Below are 19,036 nucleotides of genomic sequence, written 5' to 3'. Positions count from 1 at the left end.
AAATACTATATATTTTCCTTTGCAGTACACTTCTATAAGACTTTATGTTTACATAATTGTACATTTCTTTATTTAATAAGCTTCGATTATGTGAAAAGTAGCATGTCAAAAGTCACTAAAATATCGAAATCTCGCCTTCTCACGGCTGCACCCTCTTAACACTAATGGAGTGCTTCGTGGTCGGCTTAGCATTCAGGGATGTTTTGCAATAGAGTTTGCGTTTATATTTTAGTCATAGAATTGGTTATGAGCTGTTGCTAGGCGTAGCTAAGAGCTTTCAAAATGAATTGAGGCCCTTACCTTGTATGGGCTTCAAAATCCTTATACTTTTAATATTGCTTTTAAATATTAATCTTCTTTTTGATCATTTTCTTCTGCCTCGTAATTAGCTACTACTTACTTATATAATTATTGTGTGATCATAGATCAGACAATCATAAGTACATTCATTCATGTATCGAGTGTTTCATATTTTAATAGTGCCTTCCAAGATTTCTTAATAATTTAATTGCTTGTCCTGTAAAGTAATTAAATTGCATTTATCATATTCTGATCTATGGCCACAGATTTATTAATTGTTACTCAATTAACCATTGAATTAGCTTTTACATTTTTGATTACACATATTATTATTTTTATTTTTTCTTTAGATTAATTTTAGTTATTTTGAGTTTTTTTTGTTAATTAATTATGCTCTTCTTGTACTTTACCCTTTGTAGGTGTTTCTTTTTTTATTGTTCCATATTAGGGTTGCCTGGAAGAAAACGCTTGTTAGCGATAAGGCCGCCCGTTGCCTAAAAACTTATGTAACCTGTTTTTTTTATATGTATGATTTTGTATATTGTGTAAATAAATAAATAAATATTATTCCTTAATAATAAGCCACTGGCCATTAAAGCTCTACGGAACTGTTCATATTAGTAATTCCTAACTCGTAAGCGCTGGCCTCTACGGCGTAGAGCTTATACAGAAGTTTACATTACGCAACTTCCGTAGACGGCTCACTGGCGTAGCGAATGGACTTTTTTAATGTAAGCTCTAGGCAAATATTCGTATATTTTCGAATATACGAATTAAGGTACCATTTTACCACAGAGTGTATTACTTAATTACTCTAGTAGTTGTGCATTTAGCATATTTCCAAGCTCTATCTAAATACTTTTATTCTGTAGGTAGTTAAACAAATTAACTGTATTATAACATATTAAGTACTATATTAAGGACATTTTTTATTTAATATATTTGTTTAGTTCACGAAATATCACTGTGTATACTTTTGAAATAATAAGTTTATAAGAACTCAGAGATACGTAAGTGTAAAATATACTAAATAAAGATTTGAGTGACTCTTCTATTTAAACGAATTTTGCCTCCAATGCCCACTATTTATACACACAACTTAGCGAAGGAAAAGCCGAACTCGATATAAAACAAACATCTTAAAAATCGAACATAAAGTTACTACCTGCCACCCCAAGTAAAAATCGAATTGAATCTATCCCCAAATACAGCGGTATCGCTTAGATAAATCTCAAACGAGAAACAAAGTTTAATAGAAAAGTAAATAGAATCGAAAAAATACTCAAAGAAAGTTTAACGCAGAGCTTGATTCGCGGAGATTTGAATTTCAAATATTGTCGACTTTTAAATATGAGTTGTAAAAATGTTTAGGGGATATTGCCAACAATTTCAAAGGATATTAATTGATGTATATTGAAAAATAAAAAACTGATTAACTTGATGAATATTGTTAAAAGGTTTGACTGAAATGTTTCTCGATTTTTCCACAAGTTAGCGACGTTTTCAGCAAATTTAAATGTAATTTAAGGTCGCTTTAGAAAAGGCTCTATCACATATTAGAAAATTGTAATTTGCATAAAGCAACTGTCGTTTTTAGGAGGCTTAAATTCATTTCTTCATGCTTTTTCAGAGTAAGTGTAGTCATCAAGTGTTACAATTTTCAGGCATTTTCAGGACTGGTTATTTTATGATTCCTTTCATTTTGTTTTCGAGCGAATGTTGAATGCGCACATATAAAGAAAGTCCATTGGTGCACAGCCGACGATCGGACCTACGACCTCAGGTATGAGAGTTGCGTGCTGAAGCCACTGAGCCAACAAAGCTTATTAAATTGATCTAAATTACAAGTGACGATTATCTAATATTTCATTTTCTATTTAAAATTATCGCCGGATATTAAGTACAGTTACGAAGTAATTACCAGCTAAGTATACGTTTAATTTATCCCTCAAATCAAAGTCATGCGTTCAAGTACATAATAATAACCCCATTAGTATGAGCGGTGACTCGTTAAACCTTTAAGGCTATAATGGAAGCGTCGTATGAATATGTCTGCACTTAATAGATATAAATGGTCTTTACAATAAGAAACTACCTATCACTTTCAAAGTTCGTTAACAGATCCGGATTTAGCAGCTAATGGAGGCCCAAGAATTAGGTTTAAAGACTTTATTTTCTCAAAAAGACAAAAAATGTCACTTACATGAGAATAATACTCTAGATTAACATAACATTGTAGTCGTTTTTAAAATAATCACAATAAAAGATAGCCGTACATGCAATAAACTTTAAAATTAAAGTAACCAAAGAAATATGAATCAAAAGTAATTATAAGAAATGAATTTAAAAGTAATTTTGTTTAACATATTCACTTAGCCTCGATTTGAATGAATTGATAGAAGTAATATTTTTTATATCTGTGGGTAGTTTATTTTAATAACATTAATGTTCTAAATGGTGATTTTTAATAACTTAATCAAATATAAAAAAAATAACGCGACGTCCTTTGTTTAATATTTTTTGGTTAATATTCAAATTATATGTATCACATGCCCTGTTGAAGAATCGGGACTGTTCAAATATGGGTTTACCACTGACGGATTCAATATCGTTTAAAATTCTCTTTAAATACAAACGAATGAGAGCAATTGCACTAAATAGCCAATTTTACAGGAAGTCCGCTGCATCGTAATTTAATCTATGCTATAAAACCTACGTAGGTACTAGGTGTACTCCAGTAGCTTTATCCCGATCCGAATTTGCATAAACAAATTGGTTTCCGTGTTTTTCCACAGGTTACATTTAAAATTAACTTACGTAAACAATGCCTATTTATTTAGGTCTTATTATTATTAGTATACTTTTCATACTCCGTGGGTAATTACTTTATAAAGAAATTTTGATATATTGTTGTTTTCAGATTACAGCTACTAAAATGAAGTAAGAACAATTTTAGTACATAAAAATATCCATAATCTGCAATAGGATTTTGGGTACACATCGTGTATGTCTCCAACATTCTGACACTCTTCAATATTGGGCCTACATAACGCTCTGAAGAAAATGCAAGTGCTCTGCTGGTGCTCGAAGGCGAATAGTTGAAGAAGTGTCATCGGTGGTCTCATCTACGTCATAATCTTTGTTCTATGATGGGTACCTTGCTCTGCCTTGTGTTGTCCAAAAAATGGTCGCCAGACCAGATATGGAATGCAGTGGTATCCTTCTGTGAGCAAGTAATGCTACAGAGGTGGAGGGCTTTATGATGAATCCTAGGGTTAGAAGACGCCGAGTAAATAGGACAAGATATGCCCATCTCCTATGTAGTGTGTATGGCGCTGGAGCCTTTTAAATGTAACATATCATTGAGGTCCCGGTAGAATGCGAGTGCGACCCCGGAACCTCGCAGGCTTTGTAGGAACTACTTGGTGGTTTTAGTGGGTAATGCTCACCCTGTCTCTGAATAGCAGAGATGCTGGTGTGGGTCACATTCCTGCAACTTTCAGGGGCGGGGGATAGGCGAATGAATTTCTACCTCGGATATCAGATATAAAAAAAATAGTGACTCGAAGGCGCGGCTTTAGGTTCGAGTGACTTAACACACAAGATTTTAGTTTTAGTAGGTTAAGTTATATATAAAAAAAAAAAAACTAAGATATGCTACTTTGTATAATAGCATGATCATCACGCGTATACAATATATATAGCAAAAGCAAAGTAATATTTAGACATTTTTACTTAATTGAAATGCAATTTTATCTCAATATTGCTGATGCTTTCCCCCATTCTTTAAAAAATTAAATTTAAAAGCAATTTCGGCACCAATATAAGGGCCCCATAACTTAGGCCCCACTTACGGACTGTGAACTTTTCCCAGAGATATCGTTAATTTAACACTTAAACGTTTTTATTTGGGTAGATAGCAAGAGGGTCTTTAATCTCACGTTCAGACTGAGCCAAGATTGATGAATCGTTAAAATAATTTAACATTTGAATAAGGATCACGAGAGAGAATGATTAAGTTGTTTAGGATGAAAGGAAATGTGTTAAATCAGTGAATTAAGGTTTTATTGCTTGCTACTATTACTTTAAAAGTTTACTGTATTTAATAAACTAAAAAAAAGCAGTCCTTGCAGCCCACGGGCACCCATTTTAGGGGTGCAGGGAGGCGTATGCTTTTTAAACAGTTGGAGCTCGCATCTCCCAGGGAAAACAACCACCAGGAGTCGATGCTACAGTTAATTAGCTCGCAAACGAAAATTTCTTGTGAAGCCGACCGTGGAAGACTTCCACGCCATCATCTTGATGGCTGGAAACCAACGTTTAACTAAGTTACGTTTTAGTTATGTAGTATGTACATAAACCTAATGACCTTGTACCACAAAAAACGGTTCGGTGGCCGTCGATACACAATTCATACTAAAATAATAAATCCTGAGTATATACCTCGTTATAATGTCTCCTTACCAGGAAGAAAGGCACACAATATTGTCAGCCGTAAGGATTTGGATAAATTATATACTATTAGTTTGGGAACAAAGAGTGGTTAGACTGATGCTGATTGATACCTTGTCTCACATAAGTTCTTAAACACGCACTAAACATTCACTATACAATTCTAAATAGTGGTCGTAACTATTATCAACTTTAATCAACAAAAAGTATATACAAAAATGCATCTAACGAAACCCGAGTAAAACTCAACAAAGACCAATAAAAAAATGTGGGGATCGGCCGAGTAAAAATATTATAAAATTAAAATTATGTATTTCGAAAAGCCCTCTTATGTTTTTATGCGCACCCGGGATTTAAATACGTGAGTTGGAGTCGGAATTTCTATCCATCAAACCTGTTTAAATAAATACTATTTCAATAAACCATGAACACAATGAACACAGTCGATATAAATCTTGAGGTTATATAGCCTTCAATAATCAATAGAACCGCCCGTCAGGTTCGACAATGGAATGACCTTGATTATAGGAGATTACGAATGAATGATCAAGATTATTAATATTTTTAGTTAAAAGTAAGGTGTAAATAATAATTATTTTCTTTAAATAGAAGTCTAAGGAATATTATATAATAATTTGCGGTCCTTATTAAGTTTTTGTACAGATGTAGAGTGGCACACTATTTATTAAGTTTTTGTACAGGCATTCTCTTTTTCAAGAAACCTTAAATTAATATATTTAAAATATGTCATTTCGCTATTATAATAGTAACACGATAAAACCACGGACATAAATAACATTTCACATTTTTACTACCTTCCTTCCGACATACTGTGTTTCATGTTCACCAGGATCGAACCTAGGACCTTCAGCCATCTGCGTTACCAGCTAATCTAGATATGGTTTTTTATTACCCTTATTTTATTGAATCCATTGAATAAGTGTTAATAGAAAATCGCTTAAGGGCTTATAATATAAATCTGGATTATATTACTATTAATTTATTTATTACACGTCTAAACTTTGTTTTCATTGTTAATTTATAAGGGCTTACACAAAAGTATGTAAATTGGGTGTTATTTAAGTGGAGCATGTTTACATTTTAGATAATGTTATAAAAACATAACTTACATTGCGATTCGGAGGGGCGATTTACACGAGATAGGCTTACTATGTAATCAAGTTTAGGGGATCTTATACATGGTTTTTCTATAGAGGGGAAATACGAGCACAAAAGCAATCAATTAAATTGTAGTCGGAACTTCGTAAATGTTTATAACTGGTAAGTAATAAAAAAATTAAATCGATTTGTAATCACTGAAAAGCAAGTAATTAACAATACAATAGTTCTGTTCTCTGCAGAAATGCGTGAATATATTGCAAACAATTGAAGTGATTTTGATGCTGAACTATTTCCTACGGTATAATATACCTTAGATCATTCTGATATGTTAGTTTGCAAGATATTTGTGGTCAAGCGAAACATAATACTAAATAACATTCAATTGTAATGTCATTGAGGTAACTTCTAGCCTTTGAAGGCAGTTAAAATTACAAAATGCGTGAACAAGTGCAGGTACATACTAACTAACCAAATAAAATGAACTCATCTCAAACGAACATACTTGAATAGTTTTTTTAGTGAGCAATATAAAATAGTATTTCCACTTACCTTTGTTGAAAAACTATTGATATTCGATCTAGCAAAGTATGCGTTTTAACTTTTCTCAACCTATGACAGCGTAATTTAGAGAGCGCCATATTAAAGCGGAGAATTCCAATATTCCGAGCTATTTTCTTTTCATCTATGTATTGGTGCTACGAATCATTCGGTTTTATGAAAGTTCTATAGAGAAAATATAAAGCGAGCTTTTCATAAAATTGTCCACACAATTGTCTATGACAATACTTTACGGAACGGTTTTTGATCAATTTTCAGTGTTTGATAACCTATAAGTCTATTTTTGCGTATCTGGTTTCCTCGCGATCATTTCCTTCATAATACAACTTGTAAATGACGAGAATAAAATTATTTATTACATATTATAATAAATATTAATGATTTAAATTATAAAAATAGGTTGTGACATATTATTATTAATATTAAATGCAAACTAGGTTGTGACATATATTATTATTAATATTAGATACACAATTGCACAGCCATTATATATATGTCAGGTAATGCTCGCAATATTAGGATTTTTAGTTGCTTTGAGTCATCATTGAGATTCCTTCTAATACTTTTATGAAACAATTTATTTTGAGTTTGGAATTATTACTTAATGAGTAATAGTATGCATATTGTTAGGTTACGTTTGCCACGGGGTCGAGGGCCATCTTGACTTTGGACATTGCGCTCAGCGAACACAAAAGATTGTACTGATTGAGTATTCAGTGGAGCATTGTGGTGATGAGACGTTGGACCGGTAGATAGGGATTAAAACTGAGATTGTTGATTTGTAGCCGCTTTTCGTTATAAGTATAAGTTAGAAGGAATCAATCTAAAGTAAATATTGTACGATGTTTATTTGTCGTTTGACTATGTCAATATCGATGGAGTGACGATATTTCTCTGACATATAATTAATGCACAAATTACAGGTAAATAAAAGATTGTATAATTAATAATTTTTATTTAATCTGATTCGTCATCACTAATAATTTTCCTAGTTTTCTTTTTCCTCGACACGTTAAGCATATCTTCATCATCACTGCTATCTGAAAAGGTGTTATTTAACAATTTTATTTCGGAAAACAATATACGGATGCGTCATTCTTGTCATCATATTAACCTACTGCGTATTTAAAAACAGCTAGCGTACCTTCGGACCTCGAAACAAAAATTAGTAAACATTCGATTTGGAAAATCAAAATACCGTCTCGGAAAATAAGTCAAATACCCCATTCCCCTGAATATATATGACTAAAATGATTGATTTTTCCTAATAGACGGTAAGTAGTGTTAGTAATATAAAAAATATATATAAGTAAAGGCTAAATTACTTAAGTTTTAAATTAGGTTGGATTGTAAGGTGTAAGATTGTTTTTGTCAAAAGTCAATTAATAAAAAAACTCGTATACCTAAACCCGCCAACCATTTTTTAAGGATTCATTTAGCTTTAGTATTCCGTATATTCAGAGTTGGATGTGAAACAAAGCGAAAGCCAAAATAAGTTCGTTCCAGCGAATTTAAAAGATAAAAAAAATATTCATGGAATTAAATTAAGTGACAAACAGAGAAGTGAAAGTTTTCGCGAAATAATTGCCGTTGAGCAACATGCCTTAAACTCAATGTGCAGGACAGGAAGGAAGATGGTCAAGAACAGTAACGCAATGGATTTGCCCAAAAGAACAGAGAAACAACGGCGGACCAAAAGAGATGTCTCAACGCGATAGAAATTGTAGCGGGCAAGAATTAAATGCTGACGCCAAACAATTAAATAGAGTGGAAAAAGTTTTAAGAGGCCTGCCCGGACGGGGGCCGTATCTTAGAATAATAAAATTCTTTTTGTATATTGTATGTAAACTAGATGAGGATAAAGGTCTATTATTATTTCGAATATAAGCAATTTGAACACTGAAAACAACAATCACCAAACAATACAAAGATCTAAATTTCAATATATTTGAAAAACATAGAAAATCTGTTAAAATAGACATACCACTTGCACGTGACGGTAATGCGCTTAAAATATCCTCTGTGTCCGGTAGATTTTCATGATTCAATGTTTTCTTTGCAAACGATAAAATATCATCGTCATCTTCGTCGATTTTTTGCAATTTCCTTGAATTTCCCTCTGATTCCACACTTCGAGTTCTTTTGCGACTCTTACTACTTTTAGATGGACCGATATCACTACTATCACTATCATTATCTTCATTAATGTTAGCATCATTATTTTCATTAATGATAGTATTATTAATATGTTCTTTAACGGGTTGTTCATTGTTAGTAATTTTCCGTAAATTATTAAATAGATCGTCATCATCGCTCGAGTCGTTGGGCTTCTCAACAATTAATTCTTTGTTTACGGCTTTGAGAATTGTGTCACGCCTCTTTCTTATCGTCTCGTAATGGAGACTGCTTGGAATTCGCCAATACGACTCCTGTATGGAGAACAATAAATATATTTCAGTATCAGATATTTTAAAGTTAAACCTAGTTATTACAATACAAGTATGTGTTATTTTTTATTCCGAAATAGTTTATGGTATCGGAGTATTTAAAAAAAGTTCACCTAGAGCGGGTGGTGATAGGTCTCTGTAATATGTATATAAAGAATATATTGTTCTTGATATACTATCTTTTAAAAAAGAACCACACATAAACCTTACCTGATCATTTGGTGGAACAACACCAATGGCTTTGAGAACAGTTTGGAAAAGGTTTTCTTCCATCGCCTCAGCTGAACCAGTGAAAATTGGTACTAGGGGAGTACCCTCATCACCTGGATTGAATCCTTCCGCTTCCTGATCTAACGCTACCTCTTCCAAATTTTCCGCTAACCAGTTTAGTGATTCGGTATGCCCTAAATATTAAATATATTCAAATATTTGTTATGTAAAGAAAATCGAGAGCTTGATCTCGTGACTTGAGCCTTATAACCCTGACAAACTTTTTTTAAGAGCACAATTAACAATTATACGGTAAAGAAAAACATGGTGAGGAAACCGGCATGCTGGATACAGAAGAAGGCCAGAAGTGAGGCAACTGGATATTTTTTATTACAGAAAATATAAATCAAATATAACACAGGGTTTATTTAACACGGTTTATTCAAAATTTATGACTTGATTGTTGCATCCCTTATAATTTATGTTATTTGTAATGTAACACGATTGCGCGAAACGTCAGGACATTTATTTCAATGAAAAAACTATAAAATTGCACTAAATCGAACTTTATGTATTTTTAAATTCGATTTTTACGTTAAAATATAACTGAAAAGGATATTTATGAATAATGGGTTAACAAATTATTGAATACATTTATTCAAAATATACAAGAAGCTTTAATTGAGAATATACGATCATAGACTTGATAAGCATGAGTGGGTGTAGTTTTGTAAAGATTAAAATGGAAATTTAAAGCAATGACAAATTTCAAGGCGCTTTAAGCTTTATACCAAAATGAATTTACAGAAAATTATTACGAAAGCCTTTTAAGAAGATTTAAATCATAATAAATCTAGATTTCAACATCAAAAGACATAACATAAAATATAGGCACCGGGTATCCGAATGTTGAAAACTTCGTTAATATTTAATGATAAATAATTACTAATTGATAATATTAAGTAGTCGTCAAATTAATGTGGCAGTCTCTAGGTGAAATTGCTTAAAAGCACTTGGAACTTTGAGTTATGTAAATCAAATGTAAGCTATACATTTATTTCAAGGGTAATTCAATTATTTTCTTAATTCGAGAGTATATTAGTAGATACAAATAATAGAGTAGATACAAAAAGCTCAAAAAATTCAATTCGAGAACGAGTAAGCAGTCAAAATGTGAAATGTCTGGACATCTATCAAGACTGGAACACGACAGTTTAAGCAGCGAGATAGCATGTGAAGAATTCACAAGAGTTCTTTCATTTTGAAAAATATTATTTGAGAAACCAGAATAGTTATGTTTTTATTATTACTTGTGTAGAGCGAGGCGTACCATTTTCGTCCATTTTATTTGAGAACTGGCAGTAAATATAAAGCGGCATTTTTGTACAATAATACATGAATAAATATATTTTGACTGGACTTAAATAGGATAGATAGACCACTGCGCTCGTGTATATGATATTTTTTTAAATGCGTAGTAGCCTTCTATGTCTACCATCAGGAAACATTTGTCGGATAAGTTCGGTATCCAGTACTAAGTTCCTTTAATGGGGCTATAAGACAATATACAAATAATCGTCGAAAAAAAAAAGTGTTCAAGTTTCCCTTTTTGGTGTCTTGTAGGAAATTTAATTTTCTCTACAAAAAAGTTCCCTTTCATTTTTTCGCTAAAATGCATAGGAAGAAAGTTACAGGGCTTTAAAAAACTAAAATTATAAAAAGTGGGTTTCAATTTTTCTATTAAATAAAACAACATTCTTTTTATATTACCTGCTTAGTAAAATTATTTTATAATTTTCGTTTTTCCTTTTTGTAGAGAATTTAATTTCCTACAAGATATCAAAAAGATAAATTTGAAAAAAAAAATTTTTTCGACGATTTACAATGAAAATAAAGAAAAAAGTTTTTTTTCAATGCATTTTAAATGGGAAAGGGGACCCTCCCATGCGCCAGCTCAATTTTCAAGATATCGAGCTCATTTTTAGGAAGTTTTTTTTTGTCTAACAAAGAAGCTTTTTAGATATATTTACTCAAAAAAAAATTTTTTATTTTATTTTGAATCAGTCTAATATATATATATATATATATATATCTTACCCGCTTCCACTGCAGATACCAATAATCTCGCTATCTCATTCGCACTGATTTCCACATGTTTGCCTTTATTTTGGTTTCTCTTTCTTGGCTCGTGAGTTTTCTTTTTTGCTTGAATTCGAACGGGAGACGAACTTCTAGATTCATCTGAATCCGATGAACTATCTAGATAATAATAATAAAATATTAAAAAATAATATAATACTGTATAATGCAAAACTCTTATTTTAAATTATTTCACCTATTATTCGCAAAGTAAATAAAAGTAGTCATTTTTTAACACATATTTTCGTGACACATGAGGTTTTTATAAAGTCTATATTTGTAGTTTAGTCTATACTTGTTGCAAACTTATGATTTTGGAAGAGATCCCTTGTAAGCGATAAGGCCGCTTATACACTAATAAGTCTTTTTGTACTTTTGTATGCAACGAAGAAAAATAAATACTTTATAAAGTTTTGCACCACATACTAAAACCTGCAAATTTCTATTGTAAGTTTTTCCTATACATAAAAAGGGTGTACTTATGTACGCGCGTAAGAAGTTATACTTCTTTGGCATTATTAAAAATAGGTTTAATTGAATCAAAGACTGGAAAAGGAGTCATTATAGTCAATAAAGATCAGTTTACATTTGAAAAATTAAATAAATAAATATTTATTATTATTCTCTTACATTAAGTGTAACATAAATTCTATTGTTATTCAAATGTTGTTTTTAAATTATGTCCAATGCCCAACTTCATTCTGTCAATTTTGTGTCACGGTGCGCGCACATCGTAAAATTTCACTCTCATCGATTTTTCATAAAACGCCTAAAGAAGTATAACTTCAATAAATCTCTTACCACTAGAATCCCCTTTCTTCTGTCTCTTCTTGCGGCACTCCTTCTTGTCTTGTATGATGCCTAACTCCAGTAACCGGTCTATAAAGCTACGCTTCTGACGTTTCCGAGGCATCCGAGAAATTATAAGACCCATTGGATCTATAAAAAGATTTAAGATTTTCGTTAGATTCGATTCCTGGTAAAACAAAGGCTTCGTGTGGAAAAAACTAGTCCTACGTAGTCAATTTCTAGTAGACAAGACCTGTCTCTGGCTAGTTAAAGGTTTAGGCTAATAATTTCTGCTTTGTAATATTCAAATTCAAAAATCATTTATTCACGTAGGTAACACAATGTACACTTGTGATGCGTCATTAAAGAAATACATATTAATGCTTCTAATTTTACATTTACTGCCAGTTCTCAAATCAAGGGCGTAGAACGGAAGAGAAGAACTGGCAATAAACTCTCCGCCACTCTTTTTAATCGCCATGTTTTTTTTTTTTTTTTTCAAGAAGATTATGTAGGACTAAATTCTTAATACATTCCTAATCTGTGTTCTCTTTAAATCTATAGTTCCAAGTTTTATATTTATTTAAAGTTTAAACCGATAGATATGATTTACTTGAGTAGTGGCCTAGTGGCTTCAGCGTGCGACTCTCATCCCGTTGCAAGAGTCCTCTAGAATCCTTCGTTAATGATCTACGCTTCGATTAAACACACAATGCGCAGTCGAGCTTATCGTGAGCTTTTTCCGTAAAACATAGGCTACCCCTAAACTGGGTTTAATATCTCTGAACAAATGTTTAAAATAAGTATGATACTTTTAAAAGTAATTAATTAATTTAAATCACATGTCGTAGCGAATTTATTTGGTTGTGGTTGTTAATCGTATTGAGCAGTGTTGGCGTTCAGCATGCGAATCTCATCCCTGAGGTCGTAGGTTCGATTCCCTACTGTGCACCAATTTACTTTCTGTGTGCGCATTTAACCGAAGAAAAGGAGACCGGCTTGCCTAGGACCCAAAAAGTCGACGGCGTGTGTCAGGCACCGGGGGTTGATCTACTTTCCTATGAGATTGACAAATGGTCATGCCTCAGAAATCTGAGACCCAGACCTAAAAAGGTTGTAGCGCCACTGATTTATTTTAGATATGATTCACACATGAGTTTAGACATATAGCCATTCAATTGCTGCAATAATTCATCTCCTGACAACTTTGTGAAAAATAAATCGCTTTCGAGTTAAAAGTTGTCGCTATATTTTGAGCACAGATGTCGAATGCTATAAAGTTTTATGGTTCCCATGGAGGGACCGTGCCATCGATTTGACGACACCCTGCACTAAATATAGAGCAGAAGATAGTTTGTCCGGTACAAGGTTTTTAAGCTATTGCATAGATTTTATACCGGGCTTTGAGCGCGGCGACCGAATCAAGAAATTCCGTAATGAAAATAAAAACCTAACACTCGATGACGTAATATACTACGTCTCACATCGGTCTGGCGTGATCGGTGACGTAGCGAAGGTGCGTTAGAGTGGGACAGAACGCATACTTCGTATTCACATTTCTCTGACGAGATCGGTGACGTAGCGTAAACGCGGCCGGTGAAGCCGGTACGCGTTAGAGTGAGACAGATTATATAGTCGTGTTAGTGTGAGTCTGGTAGAGTGGTAGATTGAATTGATATCAAAGAAAAAAATACTGCATATAATCTATCGTCTTCATACCTCGTATGAATATATATTTAATTTATTGTTTGAATAAACAAATGTAAAATATACTATTTTTATTAAAAAAATCGAAAGGGAATTAAAACGACTAACAATTTATTTTTGTTTTACATTTAATGAATTTCCTTATAGAAGCAAATACTTGATTATACATACATAATATATATTAGGTACTCATGGTTTCTGGAAGGAGCTAGGCTAGCTTAATTAGTCAGTAATTAACGCACAATAGACCAAATGAGCGTCTAGTAGATACATACAGCATTACCTACGTAATATAGTTAAAGGTAATATAAATATAGAACATTAAAAATCCTGTTTCAGATCCAGGTAGCTATTAAATGTCCTCTGTGGCTGGGCCGTATCGATTGGGTCGGCATCGAGGTAAAATGGGCCAATGTTGTATTTATTTCCACAATGTGGCAAGATACGGATAACTTTTAGAGGATTTACAGTCGCACTCAGAGTCGTACGTTCAAGTAAACAGTGAGATTTGTTCCTGGTTACAATCGTAAGCTTAACTGCAGTGTTTTATTGGGCAAATTAATATATTGTGCATTAATAGATAAGGTAATCCATAAATTACGTGAGGTGTTTAAGGGGGGAGGGGGTCGAGTCAAATCTCATTTAATCTTACGTTGGAGAGAGGGGGGGTCGCGGCAAATATCACGCAATTTTTTTTCTGATTAAAAAAAAATTAGGAAAACGGTTGACCCTAAAGGCCATCTCTGTAACTTCCCGCTAACTCCATACCTAAACGCTCAACATTTCACTTATTTTGTTTTTAAGCTAGAAGAGACAGAAAATTAAAAAAAAAACACCTCACGCAATTTATGGACGCCCCCTAACGATCATTCAAGCCAAATACTAAAATAAGTTTAAAGAAAAGCTTTATCTTAATAATTCATTAATTGGGCAATAAATTACACTTTAAAGTTCTTTAATATATAATTACTTATTAAAACAAATAACGGTTTATTATTTATCATAAATTTAAAGGACTTTCTAAGACACATTATATAGGTAGGTTTCTAACAGAAATCGTTATAATAGACATTACAAAATTTTGGAGTTGCATCGTTCTTTAGTTTTGTTCTATATTTTGATATATATACTATTACATACACGACCACTATTTAAGCTTTGACTCGTTTGAGCTATCGTGGAGTATTAAGAATATCCAAAGCGCTAAATAACCGGTATCAGGAGCACACCCACGCACATACTTTCACATCACCACACAACACAGCCGAAGTAGGTATTACTTAATTAAATGTAATTTAATAATTTTTCCTTTCATAAATGTTAGAACCTTTTTGTATATATTACAATTCCATCTTTAGTATAATTGTTTTTTGTTATATATAATTTATGTTAGCTGTAGGAATACGAAAAAAAAATATACAAGGTCTATCGATCAGTTGGCTGGGGCACCTAAAGCGCATGGGCCAAGATCGGGAGGTTTTTTTTTAATAGAACAGGGGGCAAACGGGCAGGAGGCCCACCTGATGTTAAGTGATACCGCCGCCCATGGACACTCTCAATGCCAGAGGGCTCGCGAGTGCGTTGCCGGATGATGATGGAAGCTTACTGGCGCCGGCCGATGGTCGGAGACCAGTACATCGGTCTACGTACCATTGGATCTATAGAGTGTAGAAGGATCTTTCTTCAGTTGAAAGCCGGCAATAGGTGGGAGGTGACACACGATTGTTAATTAAATATTTAACTAACCATTCTGAGTACGGATGAAGCTGTCTAATTAAAAGAATAAGCAAATTAACATTAAACTCACCGTCAGTCTCCCCAAACTGCGCCCAAAGTCCTCTTAACATCTCATCTTCTTCTTCCGTAAACTCCTTTGGGACTCGTTCTCTTCTCTCCTTGTTACTCTTCTTGGTCGGAGCGCGGAATATTAGACCTAGTTCCTTCAACTTCTTGATCACGCCACGCCTGGTCCTGGTTTGGTCTATTAGGTTGTCTAGGATCCATTCTATTACATCTGTGGAAAGATTCATATTGAAACTTAATTATCCTTATTGCACTGTTTCGTCTCTTTCTGTCAAACTGTATTAACGCTTTGATAGAAAGAGACAGACTTTAAGCCAACAGTGCGGTGATTTTTATTAATAAATGAAGGGGACTGTCTTTATATTTATTTTACACAAATTATTAATGATTTTTTTTCTGATAAAAAAAAGAAAACACTTCACTGTTCATAAAAAACAGAGATGTTTAGGTAAAGAAGAAAGTGTAACAGCCCCCACACTAGGATAGGAGTCGTGGACAACTAGTCTCTTCTTTTTGACATGTTAACGGTACGACAATAATTTCTACATAACACTTAATTAAACTTTTGTTGCACAATAAGAATATTTTCTGTTTCAGCGCAGGACAGGTTGAAAAGTTGTTTAAGATTTTTAGTGAATGTGATTATTGAATGAAAATTTAGTTTTTAAGGAAGTGGTTATAAATGAAAGGGCTATATAATATTACATCAGACAAATCGTCAGTAGTAAAATGGTAATAGTTTGTCTTACTCTTGTGAACTCATACTCGCCTGCCTACCATATTCCGACAACGAATTATCATATTATGTCCATACAATGCGCAAAGGCGATGAGAACTTTGAGAAACTGATCGTGGTTGGTATCACAGAAGGCAAAAGGCCTCAAAAGTGTACACTGTAATAAGAGGCGCTGGACACAGAACACATTCGACTTTGGGTCCTTCAAGAAAAGAGCGTACCAATTCTATAAAGGCCGGCAATGCATTTGCGAGCCTTCTGGCAGTGTGAGAGTCCATGGGCGGCGGTATCTCAGATGAGCCTCCTGCCAGTTTTCCTCCTATTACATAAAAAAGAAGATGATGATCCAGATGTTTCCTTTCTGACCACGTCGCTCAGATATGAGAGTTAAAATCTTTAGTACAGTTCAGTGACATAAAACATCTTAAATTCTCTTTAATATTAAACAAAAATATACCTTTGCATTACATCAGTGTCCAAATAAATAATTCCACGTTTTCACGGAAAATTATATTAATAACTGAGAATAACTGTTGCTTGAAACTTAAGATTCATTTCGCCTTATTCAGGATTCTAGTGTCGTTAAACGCGAAGTGCTTTTACGCTAATAATTGAACGTTTTCCGACTAAGTGTCGTGTGAACTACGTATAGCAAATTTTAATGCAAAGAGGAAATAGTTGAATACTTTAGCGTCATTTAAAAGTATTAAATTATTATGGAAAATTATGAACGTATACGTAAATTATAATGTGAAGAGGTTGTATATGTGTTCCGCCATGACCGCTACCGCCTTCAATTATAATCGGTAAAATCCAGGGTAAACGGTGTTGGTAGAAGATAAAAATCATGGCTTTGAAATGTAAGTGGACGGTATTGGTAAAGAGTAGCTGCATCTGGCACATGACGAGACACGACAAAAGACTGACGGCCAACCAGTAATAGAGCCCCCAAAAGAAGAAAGAAGAAAAAGATTATTATGAAAAAATAATTAACTGTTAGTCAAATAAATTATAGCGTAAATCATGCGCCTAAAGAACTTTCACTTCAATAACCTTTGCAATATTTGTTTGCGTTTATTCACATAAGGTTCGTAATATTAGTAAACACATTAAAACCATGAGCCTATAACACAAACGTCTTGAGGCAGACCGCCGCCACACAATACAAACTGATTTTGACAGCCCCAAGCATTGACCACACTACTTGCATACTAGCTCTTCCCTGCAGTTCCGCCCGCGTAAGTAATGGACGCGTAATCTTCTTAATATATATAAATTACGTGTCACGTTGTTTGTCCGCTATGGACTCCTAAACTACCAAACCGATTTCAATCAAATTTGCTCACCGTGTGCAGTGTGATCTAACTTAAAAGATAGGATAGCTTACATCTCAATTTATACCCGCAATCTTATTTTATTGCAAAATATTTGTTTATTATTTGATAGTCACAATTCTAACAGATGGCGTTGTGTTGAAAGTACCAACGTTTCAAATAAGCTACAATTTAATGGCATTACCACCAAAAAAGCATGTTGGTCCCCATGACTGGTGTTCTCCTACCGTTTCCCTTGAATATGTTACTACTATGTAATATAACTAAAACCTAAGCCACAGCAACGCTTGGCCGGTCTGCTAGTAATACAATAAAATATTTAAGACCAGACTAGAGCCAGTGATTTCAGTGATTTTTTAATATTGAGGTCTGGCGTTCGAGTCACGGCTGTGCACCAATGGACTTGCGATGTTACGCTTTCGATATCATTGTGGAATGCCTTAGACCCAATTGAATGAGGCACATAAGGCCGATCTACTTCCTTATTCAGAATAACGAAACAGATACAGAAGACCACTACCAAGACGTCGTAGCGGCACTGGATTTTAGATTAATATGATTTTTGTACCAATATGTTTTTTTGATGATCATCTGATGGTTCAGAGATACCGCCGCCCATGGACACTCACATTGAAGGCTCGCAAGTGCGTTGCCGGCCTTTTAAGAATTGGTACTCTTTTCTTTGACCCTAAGTCGAATTGGTTCGGAAATACTTCAACTATTGAAACATAACCTAAGCTTTGCATTTTCTGTGATTTCTCATTTATTAAATATATTACGAGATACTTAAGATACTAAATTGTTTCCAAGTTCCCGTCTTAATAACTATCTCTAAACATTATCAGTAGATTTTAGATTGGCTATAGTGAAATGAGTGAGCCAAGACTTCCCTCTCTATTCCACATCATCCCGTTGGGACAGCCACGCTTGGAGTATACTCTATCATGTGATAACGAGGCGATAACCAAGAGTATTATTTATTAAAATGCCAATTTTGAACTTTGGACCTCGGTTCACAAGCCATATTAACTTTTCATCTCCAGCTGCACAGTGACCCGTTAGCAAAGATGTCTTCTAAATAATGCCTACTACATTTGAATGATCTTTATATTTAGCGATAGAATATAAAGTAGGTATATGTTTATATGTAATTTTATTGTATATTTATTCTCCCTTCAGTTCGTAGCGCATGTCTGTCTATCGTGGCCAGCAAGGAACTATCTAGAGCGGACAATCTGTTTTCACCGGTTTCTGTCCAGCGCCTCTTATGACACTGTTTGAGGACGATGAGTCTTTCAATTGATCCAGATGGACCGATCAAGTGACGGCGGTTGGTGAACGGCCACGTGATCTTTTGCCTTCTGTGTTACCAGCCACGATCAGTCTCTCCAAGTTCTCATCGCCTCTGCGCATTGTATGTTAGATAGCATAGTCAGTTA

The 19,036-nt window shown here is 33.8% G+C and overlaps 1 protein-coding gene across 1 annotated transcript in view; it reads right to left on the bottom strand.

Moving 5' to 3' along the window:
• Positions 1–7,372: 7,372 nt before the first annotated feature.
• LOC125063636 (protein timeless homolog) overlaps positions 7,373–19,036 on the bottom strand; it is a 30,772-nt gene continuing 19,108 nt past the window's right edge. The window contains exons 17-22 of the mRNA XM_047670174.1: positions 15,532–15,738; positions 12,030–12,167; positions 11,187–11,348; positions 9,090–9,283; positions 8,417–8,861; positions 7,373–7,472 (exon numbers count right to left, since the gene is read on the bottom strand). Coding sequence (XP_047526130.1) covers positions 7,390–7,472; positions 8,417–8,861; positions 9,090–9,283; positions 11,187–11,348; positions 12,030–12,167; positions 15,532–15,738 — 1,229 coding nt within the window. The 3' untranslated portion in view covers positions 7,373–7,389. The remainder of the gene's footprint in view (positions 7,473–8,416; positions 8,862–9,089; positions 9,284–11,186; positions 11,349–12,029; positions 12,168–15,531; positions 15,739–19,036) is intronic.

This window comes from Pieris napi, chromosome 3 (assembly GCF_905475465.1).
Source record: "Pieris napi chromosome 3, ilPieNapi1.2, whole genome shotgun sequence".
Taxonomy (NCBI): domain Eukaryota; kingdom Metazoa; phylum Arthropoda; class Insecta; order Lepidoptera; family Pieridae; genus Pieris; species Pieris napi.
This window is presented reverse-complemented; position numbering and strand designations above follow the sequence as displayed.